Source organism: Chiroxiphia lanceolata, chromosome 3 (assembly GCF_009829145.1).
Source record: "Chiroxiphia lanceolata isolate bChiLan1 chromosome 3, bChiLan1.pri, whole genome shotgun sequence".
Taxonomy (NCBI): domain Eukaryota; kingdom Metazoa; phylum Chordata; class Aves; order Passeriformes; family Pipridae; genus Chiroxiphia; species Chiroxiphia lanceolata.
Genome location: NC_045639.1, coordinates 9213656 through 9237945, shown reverse-complemented (window position 1 = coordinate 9237945; position 24290 = coordinate 9213656). Strand labels below are relative to the sequence as shown.

General features: G+C 41.4%; 1 protein-coding gene across 6 annotated transcripts in view; it reads right to left on the bottom strand.

Moving 5' to 3' along the window:
* Nucleotides 1-23050, bottom strand: part of MAP4K3 (mitogen-activated protein kinase kinase kinase kinase 3) — a 76451-nt gene extending 53401 nt beyond the window's left edge. For 4 of the 6 annotated variants that reach the window (XM_032681527.1, XM_032681528.1, XM_032681529.1 and 1 more), the window contains exons 1-7: nucleotides 22832-22962; nucleotides 14068-14125; nucleotides 11116-11206; nucleotides 8181-8245; nucleotides 5917-5972; nucleotides 2558-2605; nucleotides 392-434 (exon numbers count right to left, since the gene is read on the bottom strand). In XM_032681527.1, coding sequence (XP_032537418.1) covers nucleotides 392-434; nucleotides 2558-2605; nucleotides 5917-5972; nucleotides 8181-8245; nucleotides 11116-11206; nucleotides 14068-14125; nucleotides 22832-22942 — 472 coding nt within the window. In that variant the 5' untranslated portion in view covers nucleotides 22943-22962. Of the gene's footprint in view, nucleotides 1-391; nucleotides 435-2557; nucleotides 2606-5916; nucleotides 5973-8180; nucleotides 8296-11115; nucleotides 11207-14067; nucleotides 14126-22831 lie in introns of those variants that run through there. The other 2 variants (XM_032681530.1, XM_032681532.1) reach the window with 2 other exon arrangements.
* Nucleotides 23051-24290: the final 1240 nt, after the last annotated feature.

The following is a 24290-nucleotide window of genomic DNA, read 5'->3' as shown; positions in this document are numbered from 1 at the left end:
ATCTAACAGTTACAGGAAGTTTTTTAATATGATAAAATACATATTTTTTTTTGTTATCCAAGAGATTCTTTCAGATAACCTTTCAAGGTACACTTCACATTTAAGCACTCTTAAATGGGACATTTCATTAAAACCTCATAAACCCCTGTGATTTGAATTTTATCTCCCCCTTACAGTATCAGAAGGTCTTTTTTACCTCACTGTTCCAAAACAACTCACATTAATCCTCAGATGCTAATTGGATGGTATAGTTAGATATTATCAGCAAGATAAAAAGAATTCTGATGTTCACTAATTCCTTACATGAACCATCACTTCATTAAACAAAATAGAGCATACTGCTTCCCAGAGCACATAAAAATATTAATAGCACTAAGTTGTATTTACTCACCTAATTTTACATGTCCGTTATCCGTTAAAAGAATGTTTGCTCCCTTTAAAAAGAAGTAAGTATACTTAAATTAAAACATGCAGATTCCTTCAATACCATATTACAAAAAATTATGTGAGATCTTATGGCAAACTAGGGCCAAAGACAAAGCAAGGACTGTGTTCAATAAGTCTGCAGTCTTACCAAGGAAATGTTTGTGAAATTAGCAAGTTACCATTCTATTATATAAAAAATACCCCTTGGATATACAGGGCTTTTCATTACTTTTTCATTCAGCCTATGGTACTACAGAGTTTTGTATTGTACACAAAAGCTCTCTCAAAAGACACAGTATGATGATTTGCCTATGCTGATTAATTTTTACTTTTTTCTATTTACAGTGACTGAAAGGAAATGGGAACTCTAAAGGTCAAAGCGGAAACAATTTGATTTTCTTTTCAGAAGTAGGAGCTGTTTTTGTCTTGTTTGAGAGCTATGCTTATAATTATAGCCTTAAGGACCTGCCTCGATATTCAAGTGCTTAGCAATCCTTAAGTGCTTTCCATCTTTATGCAACAGAGATTCTGTTTAGTGCTAGGTCTGAAGAGTTAATTTTTGTGTGGCTGTATGTACCACTCACTTCAGCTCAATAATCAAAATTATCCCAAAGTTTGTACCATAAAACTACAAGATAAAAGGACCAAGAACAAACCCGATTTGAAGACTGAAACCAGGTACAGGTTGAGTTGAGTGAAGGCTAGAGCTGGCTAAACACAGCTCCAAATGTCAGCACTGCCCATCAACTAGACGGAAAGGCAGCAGATATGAACCTCCAAAAATATGTTTTTACAGATTATGGCTTTTCACAGAGAAGGAAAAGTCAGGCCTGCAGTGAAATGCAACTAACTTGGCACATGTTGCACGAGTACAGTTAATGAGCCTTATAGATGGAGCTCGGTAAACAGCGTGACAGCCCAGTTTACATGCTCTTGACCTTGTTAACCTTTCAAGACCAACAGAACAGGTACTCTAAATATGTAACTTAGCTACTGAGGGAAGCAAACACAATTCAGCAGTCAGGCGATCTGCAGATGAAGACAGTACTTTTCCATGCTCACGAGAACAGCTTTTTTAAAAGAAATAACTCTCAGTCTAAGCACTCTAAGCATTTGTTATCAGCACAGTTCTGCTTAGAAAAGTATCTGTGCACTGTATACTTACAAGCATAATTTTGCATTCTATAAAGTATAATGGAAAATATTTAATTTTGGTGTTCAAAGTAATCTTTCATTCAGAAATTATTTTTATGATTGCTCAAACCCCAAATACTTTTCTGCAGCCAATGAGAACAACTTGGAATCAGGCTGCATGACGGCAATCTCAGTTGAAGCTGCTGTATACATTGCATTCCTAGTCTGGAAAAAAACAAACCAAAACCAACAAAACCAACAGCATGAAACAACACAAAGGAATATGATAATTTAATGTCAGATTTCCAGGAGGAAGCTCGCCAGGTTTAAGCTGCAGTCTGAGCAAGGAAGAGTTTGGAAAGACTAGGCAGTAAAACTCCTGGAACAAAAAGTCAACAGGAAGCACCAAAAGGAAACTATAACAGAGTGTAAAAGTCTGAACAAGCTGCTTTTGATATAGCTTTGCTGAGGTGAAGATTTAAATAAGTCAGTGCTAATAGCCTGATTTGCAGCACCTTCTCTATTTTTAGCATGCGAGGGAGGGGACAGAAGCAGCCTCCAAGAACCACACGTAACAGTAGCCACTGCCCTGCAATCTGCTCACCAAGAAAAGAAGTAAGAAGCCAAAGCAACAGCTCTGCTCACTAGCTGGTTCAAAAAGAAGGTTATTTTGAGCTTCTTGGAAAAGCTACAGGAAAGTGCAAACCTGCCTTTTGCACAGAGCACACCCTTACAGCCACCTGAACATACTGCTCTGCACACCAGCTGATGTCTACATTTTACAACACTGGTCGAAATAAACAGTAAGTGTGGCTCCAATGAAAAGAACAATCAGTTTCCATGCATGTATTTTAAAGAAAGTTTTTCCCCCCCTCTCCCTTGGGAAAAAACCCTACATATTCAAAAGTACACACAAAACTGATACATAACAGTAAAGACCACTGGAGGTGACGTAGTCTATTTAAAAGCACAAAAAATCCTTTCAGTTTTTACTTACCTTTATATCTCTGTGCATTTTTCCTTTACTGTGAAGGTAATACAGTCCCTGCATAAAATATTTAGATAATAATTTAGTCCAACATTTTTCATTTTATATACATCTCTCACTTAATTACCAGATATATTTAGGATCCAATTCAATCATCTAAATGACTCACTGACTGAAGAACATTTTTATATTTCAATGTATCCTGCTGTAAATTTGCAAATTCAAAATATGTAGTAGCATATTCTTTAAAGAATCTTTAAAGAAAGATATTTAAATATTAGATATTAGATATTTATCTAGTATCTAAAATACAGGATAGTTGGAAATAATAACCAGTCACCGCATCTGCTGGAAGAAGAGTATTCCCCAACCGAGTTTTCCTCTGGACATGGTAACTGTCACCTTTTCAGACCAAGCCAATTACTGTTAAACTGCCTAACAGTCTTCTGTTCAGCAGTCAGATCACAGGATAACTGAAGTTCTCTCCTATACCATTACTCACTTCAATCAAGCCTAGAAACATGCCAGCAGGCAGTGCTTTGGGTCTAATACTGGAGCTCAACTCTATTTCATGGATTGCTGCAGAAGCATTAGGCTGTCTTTCTGGGTCTCATGACAGTACCAAAGCATTTTAAGACTCAACACAAGTTAGAAACTAAGTTTAAATTTTGGAAAAATACTATAAAACCGAATCCCTGCACGACAAATCATAGACCATGTCACTTTTGACACTCCGGGCTTATCTCTAAAATTCTCTTCCAGGGGTAAATCAACACATAAACATCTTCCTCGCTCTGTGACCATGAACCTCCATAAGGCTCTATGTTCACAAGAGATCTCTATGTCAAGACAAATTTTTTTTGCTAGTTCATGCAAGACATCGTGGAGTTGACTGCAAAAATAAATTAGGATTGTTTTCAATTATTAGCATTTTCACAGACGGTCAAGGAAACACGTGACTTGGTTCTGGAGATTTCAAGTAAACAACATTGTACAGACAGACAACAGTACCCCCGAAGATACAGTTTTTGGAGAAATTTTTGGCAGTTCATTATGCAATGCAGCTGATGTGCTAATCAGTTATGAAATTCAATTCCTTAAACTAAAAAAGCAAAAAGCTCCACTCACAGATGCTTTAACCTGTTTCTCTGGGGGACATGATTAGCAATACCCAGTTGGTTCAATGGCTTTTAGGAGTCCTCACTGCAGGCAGGCACACAGACCCAAAAATTGCACTTGATTTGCTTTTTGCACAAAGTGTAATTCATCAAATCATCTACCAGACCATTGCAACAACTGGCATTAGCTAGAAGAGTCCCATGTACACTCCTTAAATCTCTGGAGGCTACTGGAAGTCCATCAAACTCACACACTTTTACTACTGCCTTGAAAGAATTTGAGGTCACTGTTTTCAAACCTGAATGCCTGGAGACAGGTAGTTTTAAAGGTCATATTTAAAAGACCTGTATTTCCAAAACCAATCTCACTGATTCCAACCAAAATTGATAGCAAGTGTTTTTCGAAAATGGAGGATTCAATTGGCTTCTAAATACGAAGACTGCACGGTAACTTTAGGCATCCAAGTGAAACTCTGGATTCATAGAAACTGGTGGCAAAACTAATGTTGGACAAATTACTTTTATTTTATAAGAAAAGTGATGTTGCATTATAAAATACAACAAGATATCAGAAACTATATACATTATATTTGGTCAGAGTACTAGAAGCATGTATTTACTGACAAATTAAAATATACAAAAATGGGTCCAGAAATAACACTTAAATACATACAAAATAGCAAGTCTCACAGAAAATGTATCCATATTGATAAAGATATCTTCCCACACAATAAATGCTTTCATAAATTCCATTCTAGACTACTGAAACACTCCTCCATATGCTGAGAAGATTACAGATTTGATTGATGGACTATCTGGTGGATAAGGAATTGGCTAGATGATTGTATCCAGAGTAGTAGTCAACACCATGAAGTCTAGATGGAGATGAGTGACAAGTGGTGTCCCTCGGGAGTCCTTACTAGACTGTTTCATATTCTCCCCCTCTACTCTGCTCTGGTAAGACCCCATCTGGAATGCTGCATCCAGCTCTGGAGTCCTCACCATGGGAAAGACACAGACCTGTGAGAGAGAGTCCAGAGGAAGGCCACAAAAATGATCAGAGGGCTGGAGCACCTGTCCTGTGAGGAAAGGCTGAAAGACTTGGGGTTAATCAGTCTGGAGAAGAGAAGGCTCCAGAGAGACCTCATTGTGGTCTTTCATTTCCTAATGGGGTCTTTAAGAAAGATGGGGACCAACTTTTTAGTAGGGCCACCTGCAATAAGACAGACAGTAATGGTTTTGAACTAAAAGAGGGTAGATTCAAACTAAATATAAGGAAGAATTCTTATTATAATGAGGGTGGAGAACCATTGGAACAGGTTGCACAGAGAGGGGGTAGATGCCCCATCCCTGGAAACATCCAAGATAAGGCTGGACGGGGCTCTGAGCAATCTGATCTAGTTGAAGATGTCCCTGCTCATTGCAGAGGGGTCTTTAAAGGTCCCTTCCAACCCAAACCATTCTACAACTCTATAAGAACAAAGGGTTTAAAGGTTTAAAAACCTTCACACTCCCAGATGCCACATAAGCCTTCACTGTAAGAGAAAAAAAGACATGTCCCATAAGTCAGAAGTCAGCAATCTCTAGCACAGGGTAGGGAGATGGTAAGTGGCAACCAAGGGAGATGGCCCAGGAACAGAGCTATCATGAAAGAGTGTTTGAGAGAGGCAGCAGCTCTCAGCTGCTGGCATTCAACAGGTTTGTGTTCACTAGAAGTCAAGAACTACTCTCTCACATGGAAGCAAGACACCCATCAAAAAAGCACTTCCTGATTAAGTTTTACAGGTGTATTGAACCTGTAATTTAGGAAAGAAAATCGAAAGCTAGCATACCCACAGAGAGAGGATAGTGACCTTAACTTGAACATCTCAAGTACATAGGCAATTTTTTTCTTATTAGCACAGATTAACTATTAGATATGCAAACTGAGTGCTTAAATTTTCCTCCAAACCTACAATAACTAATTTATATTGCAAATATGAATTAAGAAAATATGCTGCTCCTCTGCTTTTTAAAACAAACATAAAATTAACAGCAAAAAGATGACGAGTTTTCTTCAAATGATCCAGGCAATTTGAGGTTATGCAATTATACAAGTTTCTAAGCCATAATATGGGACCTCCTCAAAAGTCTGAGAAAAATGCTATGTCATCCAATTACCCTATTTCCATGGCATCACATGTTATCTGTAGCTTTTACTTTTAGCCCTTAACACTTTCACATTAAAAATCAAAACCAAGAACACACTACCTGTAGTGTTTCTCTGCTAACATAGGCAATTTGCTGTTCTGACAGTGGTCCAGTCACTGAAATGAAAGGGAAAAAGAAAAAAAAAAAATCTCAAAATTAGGTAAGATACTGCCCATTCCCAATTCATACCTCAATTACTTCCATTCACACTGATAGGATCTTACACTGCAAACATCTAAGTAAATATGCTTAGTTTTTACTCCAGACCAACCATCCCAAAGACCACTAATCACTTTTTAAAACGTCCACTCCCATTGGAATAGAAAGTACTAATTCCTTCCATATATAAATCTCATCATAATTACAAGGAAAAAGAAACAGAAGCAATGATTTAAGCACAACTCTTTCCCCTGCACAAACCCATTGTGTCCTTCTGTGGAAGGCTGGACTTCCAGCCCAGTGACTCAGATCTGTGGCAAACTTTGTTCAGTTCCCTTTGAGCCCTGAGTAGTTCTCGGTACATTTGTGACCTGCTCTCTCCTTCCATCCTCCTCACTGCCACATGACCTGCTCTCTCCAGCTTCTCAACCCTTTTCTGAAATGAGCTATCAGCACTGTTGCTCCTGGGCCTGCCACACCAAGCACCTTCTCAAACTCTCCCTGTGAGCAGTTTTTCAGCAGTTTCCCAAGGGAAGGAGGAGTCTTCCTCTCCCTCCAGGGTCCAACTTCATTCAAGTCTCTTAAAGGTAAACAAATTCTCAACAAATACGCAAACCAAACAGTGAACAGCAAGCAAGTAACGGTCTGTTATTTGCCCCTAGTCACTGGACTTTGATCCTGAAATTAAAGAGGTTTAAGACCAGGAAATACAGTCCCCACTGTAAGCTTCTCACGTTTTGTAGAGAAAACAGAGACGTTGGATGGAGTTTCTCAAAGGACGCTGAAGGAGTAAGGAGTTAAGAATAAATCTAGATTGAAGAATATAACTGCTAAGCTTCTACAAAACCATAACATTAGTATCATGCAACACAGATCTTCAAAACAAGTCTAAATCCAACTTCCCTTTCCTGAATAAAAAGCTCTAAATCCACACAAAACTATATATATTGGAACCCAGTGTACATACATCTAGGCATCTATGCTTATTCTGAGAAATTAAATTCTGATTACTTTAAATGACATAAGATTACAGAGGCCTATAGTTCATTTGGAATAAGAGTCTTTAGAACATAACAAAGATCAGAAAAGAACCTTCCATTCTAACTATCAGCAGAGAAGCCGGAAATCAGCTGCAAGGGAAACCACTCCTGTATGGCATCTGTTCAGGCGTTTATGTGGTATGAGCTCATTTCCTACTCTACAGGTGTTCCACATAACAAAGTCTATTAAACACGACATTTTCCCAAAATTAGCAAAGATATAAAGGCTCAACAAGGTCACATTCAAACGACTGTGCCATGAGCATGGTGTGAACTTGTGAATTGGTGCTTGTTTTAGTTGCACCCGAGTTATATGTAAAGACCTCTTTGAGCACAAGAGAAGATTCTCACATGTAAAATCTTCACAATTCCTATCTGAAAAACATCACCTGGGAACCACAAAGCCATTACTCACAGCACACTTCTTTCCCATGCAAGTCTTAATTCCAGGGCAATAAAACCCCTCAAAACTGATGGTCTCTTGAAAGCTAGCGATCAATTTACTAATCTCCCCACTATCAAACAGATTCACACACAGCCCTTGTTTCTTTGACCACTCACTGCAGCCAAGCCCAAAGCAAACATATAGGCCACCTTTGCTTTTCACGTGTCACAAAGCCAGCATAAAAAAAAGGGTAATAAAAAAGACCCTGGTGGAACTACTGCTGTACAAACATAGAGATGATCACTGTTTACAAAGGACATGAGCATCCATGGTAATCAATCCACTTACCTAGGTTTCTGTAAGCAGTGGCATAGATTATACTAACACAAAGTTCAAAAGCTCAGAAACAAAATGGCTATGAAGTAAGACAGTAGAATTTTTTTTTATTTTTACAATGTAGTATTGTCTAATTTTACAGTCTTTAAAAAGTAGTGATGGGTATATGAGCTACTGAAGGACAGAAATAGCTTCCGCTGCTAGAAAAACCCCCACCATAGCTGTGATTTTGTTTACGAAAACCAAGCCTAACCAATTAAGCAAAATCATAAGCTAAAACTGACCTTCAATGAATTATTATGGATACTAATTTTAGTATTCCTCCTCTCTAATTCCAAAACACTGTAATCACTTCAATTTTTGAAAGTAAGATTTACTTATTTAAGGAATTAATCTTGACATACCATGATAAATATCCTGTAGAGAGCCACCTCCACAAAACTCCATGCAAATCCATAGCTTGTCTCGTCTAAAAAGTGAATAAAACCATTCATTAGCTGTCAGATCTGAGAACAGCACCTGTAAAGGAAAAGTCAGAGGACTATAACGTTGTAAAGTACAACATAACAAGCTCTGTATTATGAAAAGTACAAGTCAAATAACGAGTATGATTTAATCTTTATGTGATACTTCACTGTACAAACAGAAACTAAGAAAATATTCAAAATTATTCTACTTTAATGAAGTAATAAAAACAGTATTAGTGAAACATTCACACTAATTTTTTGTTGAAATACTTTTTTCTGAGAGTAGAAAGGAAACAGATGCGGGTTCTTATTTCTTCCTCATTTTCACTTTCCACTTTTTTCAGAGCATAGGAATTAACACAAACAAACAAGAAACAAATGCAAAACAAAACGCCCTAGGGGTATCTCTCAACTTCTTCCACAACAAATTAAGTGAAAATAGTGCTTTAGTCAATGCTAGGTAGAATGGAGTCCATGCTGTGGATAAGTGCCTGCTCAGATGAAGTCTTTTCCTTCAAAAATACCTATGGATCAGAGCAAAGTTATTTAGTAGTTCTTCCCTTACTAAGGGAGTCAATTCAGTTTGAGTCACTATACCTCCACAAAAGGTGCTTTCCAAGAACAGACTGCAGGCTGAAAAATTCAGAGGTCTCTTCTCTTATGGCCAGTAATTCTACTTTCACGTAGTAATTTTCACTGGTAAGATGTGTGGTCACAAAATGGCATTTTGGAAAGCAGAAAATCTGGGACTTGGCTAGTCATTCCTGGCCATCAAAATACTCAGAGGGGGAAAAAAAAAAAAAAATCACATACGACCACCATAGAGCAGTCTGTAAAACAGGACAATCAAAAGAATGGCTGATGGTTGTTTTGCAGCTTCCTTATGAACCCTGGTCTTGGGTTTCCTGCATTCATAAGGCTCTGTTAGAACAGCTGAGACATTTGTGGAAGTGTTTTGCAAAGCAATGATGTAAAGTGCTGAGCTTATCTCCTGAGCTGCAAATTGTAAGAATTTCTCACCAGTAGGTAACAGCTAGAATAGCTGCTGTTCCAAGGAAGAACTGTCTTTCTTGGATGTTCTCCCCATTCACTTCTATAGTCTACACAGCCCTCAAAGCTACACCCCATCTGCTTCCTCTATGGGTGAGAAAGGTACTATGCAAACATTACAGAAGTTTTAAGCAATAGAGTTCCCTGGCTGTTAACTGCATACATTTCTAGGGGTTAATTAAAGCATTGCTTGAAATAATATTAAGGTTTTCCACTGAAACAACTGATGAAAGTCAGACACAGAAGCAATGTGACTACCTGTGAAAGAAAACAGAATTAGCAGGGGCACATGAGCGAGAAAGAAGCACTGAAAAGACAAACACCTCCAAGTCCCTCATTTGCTTCCCACAATGATGCAGGACTCAAACAGGGACACTTTTGGGGGCACTGAGTTCATGAAAGCTGCTCTTTCCCATGTGGCTGCATCCTGTTTGATGCCAACAGCAGCAGCAGTGTGGAAGTGGGAAGAAGCCAGAACAATCTCAGCAGCCTTGGGACAGCAGCAGAGCACCCACAAAGTAAGAGACATGAAGCAGACAGGTGTGGTAAATTCACACTTTTGCTTACTGGGCATTAACTTCCCAGTGTGCAAAAGCCCTACAGAAAAGAAAAAAAAGAACGTAAGAGGATCAGAAGAGACGACTTCATCTCTAATTCGCTATTTAGCCTTTTATTACTGTGCCTAAGCACTCTGGGACAGGTGAAGATCATGTAACATCCAACATTAACACTGTACACAGTTGTCTATTTCTGCAGAGCATATGGCAAGAGCAGCAAACAAAACAGACAGGACCAACAGTACCGTTTAGTGTCTGCAACTTCACATCTAGGCTAACAGGAACACAGAAATCCGAGTGTCTGAAAAATCCTGACATAAACAGAAGAAATCCATGGGGAACAATATGCTGGCAAGTGGCAAGTAAAGGATGATGGTACTTTTCTATTTTTCTTAGCATTGGAATATGCTTGGAAAACAAAAGGTCAGACACAAGAAGGTCTCTAAGACAGTGATGCAATTGCCCAGACAAAAGAGAAGCACTCTACCAACAAAGAGGAGGGAACCAAGCAAGAGAATAAGAGAGTGACAAAACACACAGGTTATTTACCAAAACTTAATTCTGGGTCTACAAAGGTGTATTTTGGTACTCTGAGAAAAGAGGGAAACTTTTTTTTTTTAAGGAAAAAACACCCTCACCCTGAATACAGCTCCAGGAGAAGAGGCACCATTTCAATATAAAAACGGTAAAGAAAGTTGAATGCAATAATAACATTTTTTCACAATCTATTTTCACATGAAATTTTAGAAAACCATCAGAAACAGCTTTTCATTAGCTATACTAAGCAATCTGTTCCTACTGTGACCAGTTAAAAGAAGCAGTTGTAAGACAACTGGATACATCTGTCAATGTTTCTACAATGCAAATAATTTCACCTCCAGAAACAAACATAAATGGAACCATCACATTCTGGTCAGAAGTTCATGTGTTAGACAAACAAGACATTCTACTGAAAAAGATTTAAAAGATACTATATACACAGACTCTTCATACTTCTCCTTAATTTTCCACTTACATATTATAGGTGTCAACTCATTTGCAAGGAAACACGACTACGTGATCACTGAATGATTTTGCTAAGAGAAAAATTATTTATAGACATACACTGTAATAAAACAGAACAGATTTTAAGGTAAATGAAAAAAAATATAAAATTGGGTAATACTTATTTGGTAAATTGTGTTTTGCCTAAGTCACCTTTTAGACCTGTCCTTTACAAGGAGAGAGGCACACATTTTTAAGTGAGCAAAAGAAACAAACTGTACCTGAGATAGCTGCCAAAATAAGCAACAATGTTCGGATGTTTACAGTCTTTCATCATAATGATTTCCTGCTGCACAACAGCAAAATCTTCTCCTGAAAAGCAGAAGGACGAGTATTTTCATTGGCCTTGGTTATACTCACATCTTAACTCAACTTTCAGCACATGTTTATAAAACAAACATTCTGAGTAATTAAGACTATCTGCAATTTTCATAGATCTATAAATTAGCTGTAAATCAGTATTTACTAGCAATAAGTAACTATATTCTCCTGGGACAGATGGACCTCATGCCTGCTGACACCCGTTATAATATTGCCCATAGCTCTTTCTAAAGTCCTTATTCTCCCTGAGACCCCTCTGTGTGCATCTGCATATGCCCTGCCAATAGCCTGGGTTCTTAAAAACACAACAAAACTTTGCTATTTTTGGCCATATGCCCAATACCCATTAGCTCATCTTCCTGAGCAAAAAACCCTGTCTCTAGTAGGCTGCTGCTGCAACTTTTCAGCAGACTCAGCAAGAATGTAAATTTATGGCCTGTGCATAACTTACACCCAGATAAAACACTGACATAGGTGCAGCATTTACCTGTCTCACTATTTGGTACCATGGCTGCTCTGGTCTTTCTATAAAAGTTTCTTACTGGATGTGTATATTGAGAAAATCATGTATGAAACTGAAAACACAACTGAGACGATTTTCTTTAGGTAGTGTTATTTCATATGTAACTTAAAGAAGGCAAGAAAACCATCAAAAGTAAGAGAATGATGGTAACAGATATTTGACCATCTTCCTTATTTTTATTTTTTTTTTTAAATAAATGCATGTCACGTGTTCTTTGTAGTTCAGTCTCTTACACTGGGACTCCTCTGAAATTTCTTTAGCCATAAGGGCAAATTAGAGCTAGTCTGGTATGTTATTTTGAAATAAGTTCTTCTGAAGTTTCTTTAGTTAGACACATATAGTAGACAAAATCCAATTCATTTGTACCAGCCTCAAGGACTTTATCGGTGGAACAAGCCTGAAGGCCTAAAATAACCATTTAACTCCATGAATAACCTGAGACACTTAAACAAGTTGAAAAAACAGAAACATTCAAAGTCTGTTACAATTCTCCTTTTAGCACTTTGCTATAGTGCACCTGAGCATAACTTAAACTGGAAACCAAAGTGATTGTCTAAAAACCTGAATACAGACACTAAGCTCCTATGTATCGTCACAGTCCAAAAATCAATTCTCAAATATGACTGTTAATAAATTTCAAAAGAAAAACAATAAATTCCAACAGAACTGGCCAATCTATGACCTAAGAAAATATGTTTTAAGTTTCTCCTAGTATATTAACATACCCATGACCTATCAACTGGGTTATTTATAACCAGAAAGGTGATGTTCCTGTGTATTTTATTTAACTGATAGCAAATTTCAAATCATAAGCTGAAAGTTAATGTCTATGTGTATTGCTGATGGCTTGCTATATCCTGGCTAGACTTTTAAACACACAGACACTAAAGAACAGAGAAATTATTTTCACATACAGACAGGTATCCCTGTGAAAGGACGTGATTCTCTCAGTATTTGACCAGCGTTTTCATTGCATTCAAAATGAAAGCAGCATAAAGCCTTGACACTCTCCCCCTGTCTGCAAAACTTCCAAAGTAAGCCAGTGCCATGGTTCTAGAATGTGGTCACTGCCTGTCTGAAGTTCTCAGTCAAGCCTCAATCACAACTGACAGTGTCAACTACAGAGAGAAACAAAGCTTAGTGAGCAAACAGAGGCAGCTACAGCACGCTCTCTGTGCACCACTCAGGTGTCCAAGGGCTGCCAAAAATATTTAACTGCAAGGAGCCAGTTGTTCACCCCCTCACCACAGCATGAGGGCAAATTACCCCGCTGCAGCACATCCCTGGGCTCTGCCCACAGCTCAGGGAATGCACACAGTATAATTCTCATGCTCGGCTTAGCTGGACTGATAACCCATGTCATGCAAAGCCAAGGACTCCAGCAAATGGGAACTGACACAGAAAAACAAAGAAGGAGAACTAGACAAGAGCATCTGAGACCACACTCTTCAGTTTGAGTAATAGAGGTGTGATGAATATACACTTTTTGAACCACCTAGTAACAAACATACTGTCTGTACTGAACTTTTAAAGGTGCATACACTGCGAAAACACTTCTAATCAATTCCAGAATTTTAAGAAAAGGGAAAAAACCTGTACCTTCTTTCCCTTCTTGCCTACATACACCTTAAGGATCAAAACAGGTAATACCACACACACACACACACACACACACACACACTATTAAATCTGGAAATGGAACACTGAAAGTTAGAAGTTGAACAAAAAGTCTGGATGTTTTACTCCCCAGATTACTGTCCTCCTGTTCAACAAGCTTGTTATTAACAGAACAGCACTTCCAGGCTGAGAACTGATCGGTAGGGCACATGTACTTTGTGAAATCACAACAGAAGCAGAGTTCAAGCATAAATCTAGCAGACAGTGAAGTCCTAATCATAGTCTCCAAATTTCCAGAAATGTACTCAACTCCCAGATACTAATGTTCAGCTATTGGTTCACCCTTCTTTTTATTTTTCTTCCTCTACTCTTTTTCCCCGATGAGTTCTTTTCTGCCTTGCTATCTTCCACATTTCTTTTGTTCTAGAGGTTTTTGTATCACATGGATTAAAAACTTATTACTTAAGACAGAAAAACCCACAACTCTCACTGAAATTTCAATCAGCTTTCATTTTACTGTTCTTCGATTACATTTTTCCTCTGACATCTTGCTTGTCATGATTGCTATTTTTTTAGAACAGTGTATTCCTACAGCAAAATGCAACAATTACTCCTTCTTTCAATAAGTGGACTACATTGATTTTGTATGATTGTTATCTTAAGCACAAAAATATTTAGTTTTTGTGGTGTATTACAATTAAGAGACACTTACCTGGTTCTAGTTTTATTACTTTAATTGCTGCTAGCTCACCCGTGTTGACATTTCGAGCCTATAAAAACAACAAAAAAAGGAATATTTAGAGAGCAGAACACAGCAACCAGCTCTGCATTCTCAGCTTGATGTTCTCTGACAACACGTAGTCAAAGAGCAGCTGAGAAACACAAGGGTTGAACAAAGAGAAACCACTTGTTGGGGAACACTAGACAGCTAATTTGTACTGAGAGCTGAAGCTTTAGTCTGCTCAGGAAATTACAATGCCACACAACACTCCTAAGTTATGCAAGTCCTTGACCATGCTGTGCTTCCGTATTAAAATCCATAAACAAACCAACCACTGAGAGACTGACTGGAAAGCAGGTCTAACACTCACGGGTCTCACAGCAGGCAATTGAGGCCCAAGGGGCATCAAGGGCTGTGCCCTGCAGTATGTGACCTCTTCCAAGACTCCCACCAGAGCAGTGTAACACTTCCTGAGGATTTCACTACATGCCCCTTGGTCCTTACTCTCTGCCAGTAACAGCATCTTCCCCTTGATGCAAGGGTGTAAAAAGGCAAGCCAGCAACTAAGGAGTTAGGAAGTATTTCCCTCAAAGCGTTCCCCTTGGATACAAAGCAGCTCTGAGGCCAACTGCAGCAGCAATGACTCAGGATCTTCACTGCATTTTGTACAGGGCTCTGTCCTGCTAAGGCCTCCTTTCTACTGAGCAACCAAGGAAGTTATATTTTTAAAAAGCCATTAAGAAGCAACATAAATTATTATAATTATGATTTCTCTTCTACAACTGTTGCATTTGACTTCTAATTGAAAACCGAGAAGCCATTAGCCCTGTGCTTTCAGATATTTCTGTGCCCCTGCACCCAGCCATGAGGAGCAGGCAGCAAAGCTGCTTCCCAGCACTCAAGCAGCAGTTCCTGAAGGATGCCCAGTTACAGCCTCTTCTCTCCCCAAGGGAGGTTTGTTACCCGTAGCTGCACTGCGCTGGACCACCACTGCACAGAATGCCATGCCCCCTCTAGCCCTTACACAGGGCACAGAGGGGGACACCAGGCCTGCTTTTCCAAAGGCCAGAATTACAGAACTTACAGATGTAGCTTTTAAGCTGCTAATGGTTTCATTTAAGTCATTTTAGGAACCCAAGAACTCACACCCTTTACTGACTGGCCACAAGACTCACCAAAACACCTTTAAGGTACTGATTCTTTACATGGCAGCTTGAGACGTTGCTGTGGAACCACAAATAGAAGGAAAGTAATCAAATAAATGCAGTGAGTATTCCTGTGTTTAGAGATCTACTCAGCTCATTCCTAGCACAGCTGATCTCAAACCTCTCACTATTCTTTGGTGCAGCAATGCTTTGCTGCAATACTGGGAAGTACCAGCATCTCCAATAATTTGCAGGCTGAGGGTTAGTGATAGATTCTGAGACCAATGAGAATACTGTAAAAGCCAAAGAGTAGTCCCAACCTGATTGACAGCGGAAAAACCAGTTAAAAAATAAATTTTGACTGGCAGCCTTCCCTGTAAGTCATAATTTGCCCACCCCACCGAGAGCAGCAATGTCTCCATTAATCATTGGTGGAAAAAAGACATTAAAAGGAATTCCTTTTATCTGTACCAGAGAATCAAGGCAACACATGAGGAAGTGGCACCATTGAAGCATGAGCTAGGATTTTTACTCCTCATTTCTTTTCTGAACACACAGCATGAAAGAAACACACAGGTAAAATGTTCATGAATCAAACAAACATCAGAATTTTTTAACCTCCGAGATAAACAAGAAAAACTACCGAAACTTTAACAAAGACCTGTGATCCTCAGGGAGTCTTGTTAATACTTACAGACTTGCTTCAGGGCAACTTGTACTAATAAGATAATCAATGAGATACGACTGTAGCGGATACAAATGGAGAGATCCTGATCTTACACATCCTGAGCACAGCTGTAACATGCAAGTCAGGATGGAAAAATTTCACAGGCCTCAGGGACATTTCTACAAATTTTTTTGTTTTTATTTATTTTTAACAATACTGTATCCAACTGTCAGTAATTTGTTTCTGTGACTATTGCTCCATAGGTCACTATGTTCTGTGGCAAAAAAAGCAAGAGAGAAGGTGAGTATGAGCTAGTGACAATTTCAATCTAAATTTGATTAAAGCATGTAAGATACTCATCACAAGTCTTACGTGGTGGTGGTGCTCAAAAGAAACTATCACTAGTAGACAGGCAAATCTATAGATACATCAGAAGCAGGACATGTAGAATGCCAACCAAAGAAACACTCCAAGCAGCTGGCAGCCTTGTCAAATTTGCACTCCCCAACACCTCAGGGCTGATTCAGCACCCTCCCATTGCAAAGGGAGTTCATCTTCAACGTCATGTTTTCAAAAACTCTTCAAACTGTCATCAGCGAAGAAAAATTGTTGTGTCTTTTCACCTTCAGATTAGGCATTTCTTCCTTTCTTCAGCACCAGCAGCAGTGGGACTGGCCAGCTGGTGAATCTCTGGACCAGTATCTGCTTGAGCTTATGAAAGCCAAAAAGGAGGAACAAAACCTGATTTAATGCAGGTCACCAACACCAGGCTACCCACTGCTTCAGGGCGCAGATTAAGAAGACAGGACTCCAAGTCAAGAATCCGATTAAGTTATAACTTTGTGTCCTGTTCCATTTGGGTTATCAGCACTGAAGGTGTTGTCAAGAGTAGGAATATGAATGGTCTTTGTTAATCTGAGTATATAAAAATATTATGCTAATTGTAGGTACACAAGGGTTCCTTGCAAAGGCTAAGAATGAGAATGAGGTGCCTGTGACAGGTTTTACTAGATCTCAAATACCTTTGAAATCATCAGTTGTGAAACAATTACTCATCTGAGCTCACATGAATGAGCGACTGAGAATGACTGAAGTAGACAGGGTTTTCAACACCTGTTGGAGCTGGTTCCAACTCTGAATTTGGGGGTGCTTGCGTACATACCACACAGCACCTCAGGATGTGGAAGACACTGCCTTGGGTTTTTATATAGGAAAAATCACACCAATCGTTTATGGGGTTTGAGACTGCAGAATCAATAAGTAGTAGGTGGGTGAAGAACAATTTCAAACAAGTACTTTTGAGCCTAAAAACGCAACCAAAATTTTGAAGAGGTTCACGTAAGAAAACCCATATTCATTTTTTGCTTCCACTTGCACTGTAAGTGCTCTAACTCCCAGCCTTTGTGATATTGAGGTTTACAGCATCCATCCCTGTTTCTAGGAGCAGGATCCTTCAACCACTTCCTTCCAATGCATATTTCACTATCTCAATGGGAATGCATTACCCAGGCTTTCTAGAGGCAAAGATTAGCCCACAATGCCTGCATCTACATGCAGGTACTTTATTAAATGTGTAGACCATTTATATACAACGTGTGCTCTAAAAAATGACAGAAGAATCCTAATTCTATCAGCAGCTAAAAGAACTATACTCTTCCAGAGATCTAGATTGCCATCTGGGGAGAAGTTTCAAAAATTCTACCAACTGTGAAGTCAACTGAAGAGGCACTGCATAATTAAACAGGAAATAATTACTAGTATCTCTGTAACAACAGCAGGATGACAGATAAAAATGTTATATAAAAAACTGCCACCAAACAGAAATAAAAGCTAAAAAAAAAGTCAGGCTTTATTGTTACTCTATTTGCAAAAATTAATTAACAAAAATGCTTCAGAATTGTAAAGACCTTACTACTCTGAAATGGAGAACCAAAGAGCAACAGAGTGAGGCAGTACTCTGATGTGCTCTAACTGGGAAACACCAGTCAAGCAAAAGATGTGCAAATGGTGTGTGCCTGAGCAGGAGAGGAAAGAAAAAAAAGAGGAGGAAGGTATTTAGCACTGCCCCTAATATATTCCACTTCATAAGAAGGAGACATTTGTGTAGCTGAACAAGTAGAGATGTAAAATCCGAGGAGATAAATCTCTTGACAAGTTTATAACTGTCCTTCAAATGGAAACTGATAATATAAAGTATATGCTTCAACAAAAACTAAGTCAAAAAGCAAAGTAAGACAGCAACAACAAGGACTTCTGGTTTTGACCACTTCCTGTGTGAACTGTTGAACAAAATGATTCCTAAACAAGTTACTACTTCATAGGATAACTGGTTCCAGGGTACAAATAGGCTTCCTGAGCCTGATTAGCTCTGCTCTTCAGGAAAACACACCCAAGCAACTCCCCAGTCCTCTTGCTTCCAGCCCTACAGTCCTTCTCTTCAGCCTCTCTCAAACCCTCAGAACTCCCCTGCCTAAAAATAGTTAGCTTCCAACATTCTGGTAGAAAGTGCGATACCACAACCCAACAGAGTGATAATTTTAGAAAGCAGAGCTTTGATAAAGCTGATGTTAAACAAAAGGATCTGAAACTAAGAAAAAAATCTCTGTGCAAGGCACAGACTATTGGTTAAGGAAACCACAGCCCCAGAAACTAGGCCTTGTAGTACTTATTCAGTGTAGTAAAAATGTGATGGCAAAACATCCACCTCCCTCTCTGTCTACCTGACAAGTTTCAAAAGCCAATTAACGCTGAATAGATAGAGCCTTCAAAACAGATATTTACTCCTAACAAAGTCATAAAAAGCTTCAAAAGCTGTAATGTCAATCAGGAAGAAAGGAAGACTAAAATGTCTATCAAAAAGCACACAACTGAAAGGCACAGCTTCAATATTTCAGAAGCAGCAAACTGCAGAAGAATCACCTCTGGATCACTCCAGGAAAGAGGACCAAGGGCACACACATGCAGAGAAGAGATTTGTGTCTAGGACGCTGCAAAATAGAAGTTCATTAAGATTCAGGTTCCTCTGACCTGGACACGTTCTCTTCCAGCGACACACAGAAGCTCTATCAGCAACCAGACACTCTGAAACACGGGTGGCAGCAGAAAGCAGTAACAGTCACCAGGTGTTTCCCAGACATACCCACAGAAGTTTTCATCATGAAGCAGTTGAGCTGGTGGATACATGACTTCCCTCACCAAAACCAACTTAACCAACTTCCCTGCCAAAGGGCTGGGAAATGGAAAAGTCAAGCTTTTCTTTTTTAAAAATAAGACCTCAAGCAAAGTGCAACCCACTGAGTTCTGTATCTTCATTTGTTATCTGGCCGAAGTCATAAATGCCAAGAAGAACTGAAATAAGGCAGATGTGGCATAACCCTTGCAGGAACAACAATCTCACTAATTATCACAGCTGTTTGAATTTCATTAAAGGGGAAAGTAAAAGAAGAGCCTTTCTTTTAGTAAGGTGCTGAAAATCTTTGGAAGGGTCCACCTGCACAAGATGAATGACCTCTGAGATGGCAAATAAAGTTCAACCTTTATTAAACCAAAGCAATATCTTTTTTTGCAAGATATGCTGTGATATAAATTTACCACATGAACAAAAGCAATGGACCTACAATCACTTCCAAACTCTGTGCAATTGTTACCAAAACCACAGGTATTGGAATGGGGACAAAGAGGAAACATCATAATACGGTGTCTGTCAGAAAACCCCGTGCAGCACTTGTAATCCAAACTTTAAAAGAATGTCACAACTTACAGAGAGCTTGGAACTAAGAATGGCAACTTTTAAGAGACAGAAAAGCCCTCTTAAATGGGAGAAGGATAAATGCAGAACAAACAAAATTAAGCAGCTACTTCATTAAAGTCTAGGAATATTTCCTGCAATGGAGCACGACTGGACAGTATCCCTGTTTCACAGCCAATAAATCATAACTCTTCTTTCACACTTTGGTGACCACCTTTCACAATTAAATTCTTTGGAACAGTGAAATACAGAAGCACAAAAGACAAAAATGACCTGCAGAGCAATATAATTAAAGGGATACATGAAGAACTAAGCAATTCAGATAACACTTCACCTCCTACAACAAATTTGCACCAGTGCTAATTAGAATATATACATACTGTTGACTGTGAATATTTGATAGAGAGCTAATGGCATGAACAAGTTATCCATTACCTTTCTTGTGATGAATCCATTATCATTTGCTCCAAGGCTCTCTGAAAGCTGAACTTCGGTGGGAGTGCAGATAATTGTAAAAATATTGGTTTGAGCCAAAAATCCCACACTGGTATGTGAGTGTTAGAGCAGGACTCATGGCAGCAAGATTGTATCCATCTGACCCATACCCTCCTTCTCTTCCAATCTCTGTAGCTCAGTCCACACCACCAGCTCTTATGTCAAATTCAATAAGCTTCAGAATAGAGACTCTGCTTCCCTTCTTTTTAATAATTAATTTTTTTAAAAACAAAACAAACATTGAAACCATGTCCTGTTATAGCTCGGTTCAACTAAAACGGAGTAAGGGAAGTAGATGCCAGTCTGGTCTGCATTCAGCTCCTTAATGCTTTGCCAGGAAAGCAGGTTACAGAAGAGTCAGTATTTAGCAAGACTGTCAGCTTATTAGCAATAATCCCTACCTGCTAACAGCAGAAACACCTCCCTTCACAGCTCTGCCTGCTAAGGGGAGAAAACCACAAATTACAGCCTGAAGATACCCAAGTATGTCGAGTGCTTGGAAGCACTCTGCTGAAATCCCACCACTGATGAGCTCCATCATCTCATGGCTGATTTCAACTTCACGCAATTATTTCATCAACCACAAAGTTCACCTACAGGTGACAGGATGAAGGCAAATGAAAGAAGCTTTACAAAACCCCAAATACAAGATAAAGCTAAAGTTCACATGTGGATGACAGTTCAGACTATATTACTACTTCTTTGCCACATTAAAAGTAACCACCTTTCATTGTTATTTTTGGGCTACTTTCATGCTCCACCTTGAAGACACCTTGGGCAAGACCTTGCCTCAAAATGAAACAGGCAATAATCCACACAGGAAAAAAGGACCTCTCATTTTCCCTACACTGTCCGCAACCTAATCAGAAAGCACTTACCTCCCTTCTAGAAGAAATAATTATAATACCAGCCTAGTGTGTCCTGGTATATCACCTAGTCCTGGTATATCACCACCTATCTCGGCTGCCACAGGCAGATTGCAAACATTAACAAATCCACTCTGAGGGGGGGAGAGAACTTCTGTGCCTCAAAGGAAGAAGAATCACAAGCAGTGCCAAACACTGGCCACTCATAGAGCACCAAACTGAAGGCTACTGCAATGTAAGTATGATAATCATCAAGAAAACCTTCACAAATCCAATTAAACTTAACAGGTTTCAGATACACATTCAGATACATATTGCATATGCAAGTGTATTGCAGGCTCTATGGTTAGACGTAACGTCCTTAAAATTAAACCATAAAGATTTGGTTAATTCATATCCATCAAAATCACACAGAGCACGGAAAAAATCTGATTGACAAGGTATCAGAGTCAATGTTGCAGTTAAAAACTGCACAGAGAGAAGCACACACATAAAGGCACACAGAAGAACAGTTTGCAGAAAAACAAAAACCCAGAGCACAAGGCAAGTAGGCTTGGACAAGTAAAACATCAGCACAGTACACAAACACACCAACAAAGCTGGCAAGGTGGGGCAAGCAACACAAAACCCCCTTTCAATTAAACAATTAATAAAGCAGGGTGTTAGAGCAGTAACAAGAGGATTTAGTCTGAAACTTCCATAACATTTAAGCGAGATGAGATTAAACGAAAATCACCCCAACCCAAACAAGACTTCATTCTAGGCACAATCACTTGGAGTGAAAGGCAGCACCAGCACCAGTTCTGTGCACCTCAAATTGTGGAATGGCTCTACACGTTTCCCTACAGTCCTGCCTACCAGCACAAGTTTCCTCAGACACACGTGTACACCCACTGATGACAAAAACAGGCCAGAAGATGCTTGGAAAGCACACGGTTCAAGCAATGCTTCCGCCAGGCTGCACATAACAAACTTCAGTTCTTCCCTCTGCTCTAAGACCAATCAGGAGCAGGTAACAACCAGAGTCATCCTACCCCAGGGAGAGACTGTCACATCCCAACAGGCAAGGGTTCAACTGGATACACAAATAAGAACATACACTGCAAAGTGGGGAAAAATGTCAAAGTACATTATAAAGTCCCCTAAACCCAAAACTTATGTTCAGCTGCTTTTGCCTTAGCTTTGATTTTCCTACGTTTGCTTAAGTTAGGACAGAACCCTGAAAGACTGACCCTAACCACACCAGTTTGCCCTCGGACCGCCCAGCCTCATGTTTCACACCGACACAAGCACAACACACCGGTATCGCATCCAAGACAGCGGCGGGAGCAGTAGCCGGGACGGAGGGCCCTGTTCGCCTTCAGGCACACGACTTCAAGTGGCATTTGGGGCTGGAACCGAGTGAGCAAGCTTCCCACACCCCTACAGCCCCCGGTCCGCTCTGGAAGGGACCAGACCCCCAAGCTCCGCCCGAGCCGGTACCAGCAGCAGCGGCCAGGGCCGGCACACAGGAGCAGCGGCCAGAGCGGCTGCGGGGCGGCTCCAGGGCCGCCGGAACAGCGCCAGTCCCGCACACACCCGCATCTGCCCGGCTGGGACGCGGCCGGGCGGGGGCAGCGGCGGCCGGGCCGGGGCGTGGGGCAGACCCTGACGGAGGGGGGGCGGCCTCGCTGCCCTGGGGAGGGCCAGGGGACGCCGCTGCGAGACGGAACTCCCCCCTCCCCAGATTTTGAAGGAGGAGGCCGGCCAGGCTGCGTGACAGCGGAACCCGCCGCAGTGGGGACAGAGGGGGACAGAGGCGATCCCCCCCGCCGGGCCGCGGCGCTGCGCCCACCTTGTAGACGTCGCCGTAGGTGCCGCTGCCGATGCGTTGGATGAGCTCGAAGTCTTCCTGAGGGTTGCGCCGGGACAGGTCGCACACCCTCCCGCCCCCGCCGCCGCTCATGGTGCCGTCGGACGCCCCGCTCGGCCGCGACCCCCCGGGCCCGGGGCCGGGGGAGGAGGCGCGGAGCGAACGCGACGACACCGAGCGCTCACCGCCCCCCCGCCGCCCGCCCCGACAACATGGCGCCCGCCGCCGCACCGCGCACGCGCGAGACAGCGCCCGCCCCCTCCACCCCCCCTTCTCCGGAGACACCCCCGCGCCTGCGCGTCAGGAGCAGGGCCAGGTGGGGCGTTCTGCGCGTGCGCGGGGCCCGCGGCATCGCCGGCGGGGGGAGAGAGGCCGCGGGTTCGGGACCGGCCGGCGCTGACCTCGGCTCGGGAAACCAGCACATCCTCCCCCAGGGCAGCGCCGGCTTCCTCCGCAGCCGCGGTCCTGGGATGGGAGCCGCGGTCCGTGTGCAGACCCCGCGGGCGCAGCGCCGAGGACCCGCCAATTCCCCAGACCCCGTACCCGCTGCCGGAGCCCAGGGACACCGCGGTGCTGTCCCCGTGCACCAGGGACCGAGCACCTCCCTGGCCCTGGTGTCCATCCCCGGCTCTCCAGCTTGGGACGCGGCGTTTGCCCGCGCCTGGGTGCATGGGAGCCCAGCTCTCCCCGTCCCGGTGCACAAAACTGGGAAGCCACTTGTGAAGTAAGATCCAACACGCAGGTGTACCCCCGAAATGCCAGGCTGTATGGATTGCAGGAAAACTTGTTTCCAGAGTCGTGAACACTGGACTTAAAAGAACATTACTCCTATTCAAACACTAGGCCTGAGGAAAGATGCGCCCCCTGCTCTTCTCAGGGCTTGTATAATTTCTGGTCCCCCCTCTGCAGGGCTTCCACATGTCTGCGGACTTACCTTTTTCTCGTGTCAAGGAGCGTTTCTCTTGAATGCAGGAGGAGAAAACATCTAAAACTCTCTCTGGGGAAAGACATGTCTTCTAGGCAGGAAACCTTTCTTAAGCGAAAAGCCCTAATATCCTTGAAGTAAAATATTCCAGAAAGCGTGTTCTACCCTTACACCACAGTAATCCTAGCAGTGTCTGGTTGCCCACACCCTCCAGTGGTGGATCCTGTGGGAAATTCCGGGGCCCTTGCTGGCTCCTGGGAGGTGTCTGCCTTTCTCCAGTGGGACATGGGAAGCACACATTATGGATGTCCCCACATCTGGACTGTGCTGTGCATCTGCCAGTCCCCTGCACACTGACACAGCCTCTGCCCACCCATCCAATGCACTCTGGTTGGGCAACATCTTCCTCTCATCTGTGGGACGGCTTCCTCTTATTTCATAACTTTTTGGAGCATTGTGCACACCCCCACGAGATGCAGCGTGTGCCCTCTCTCATCTTATACTAATGCTGCCAGT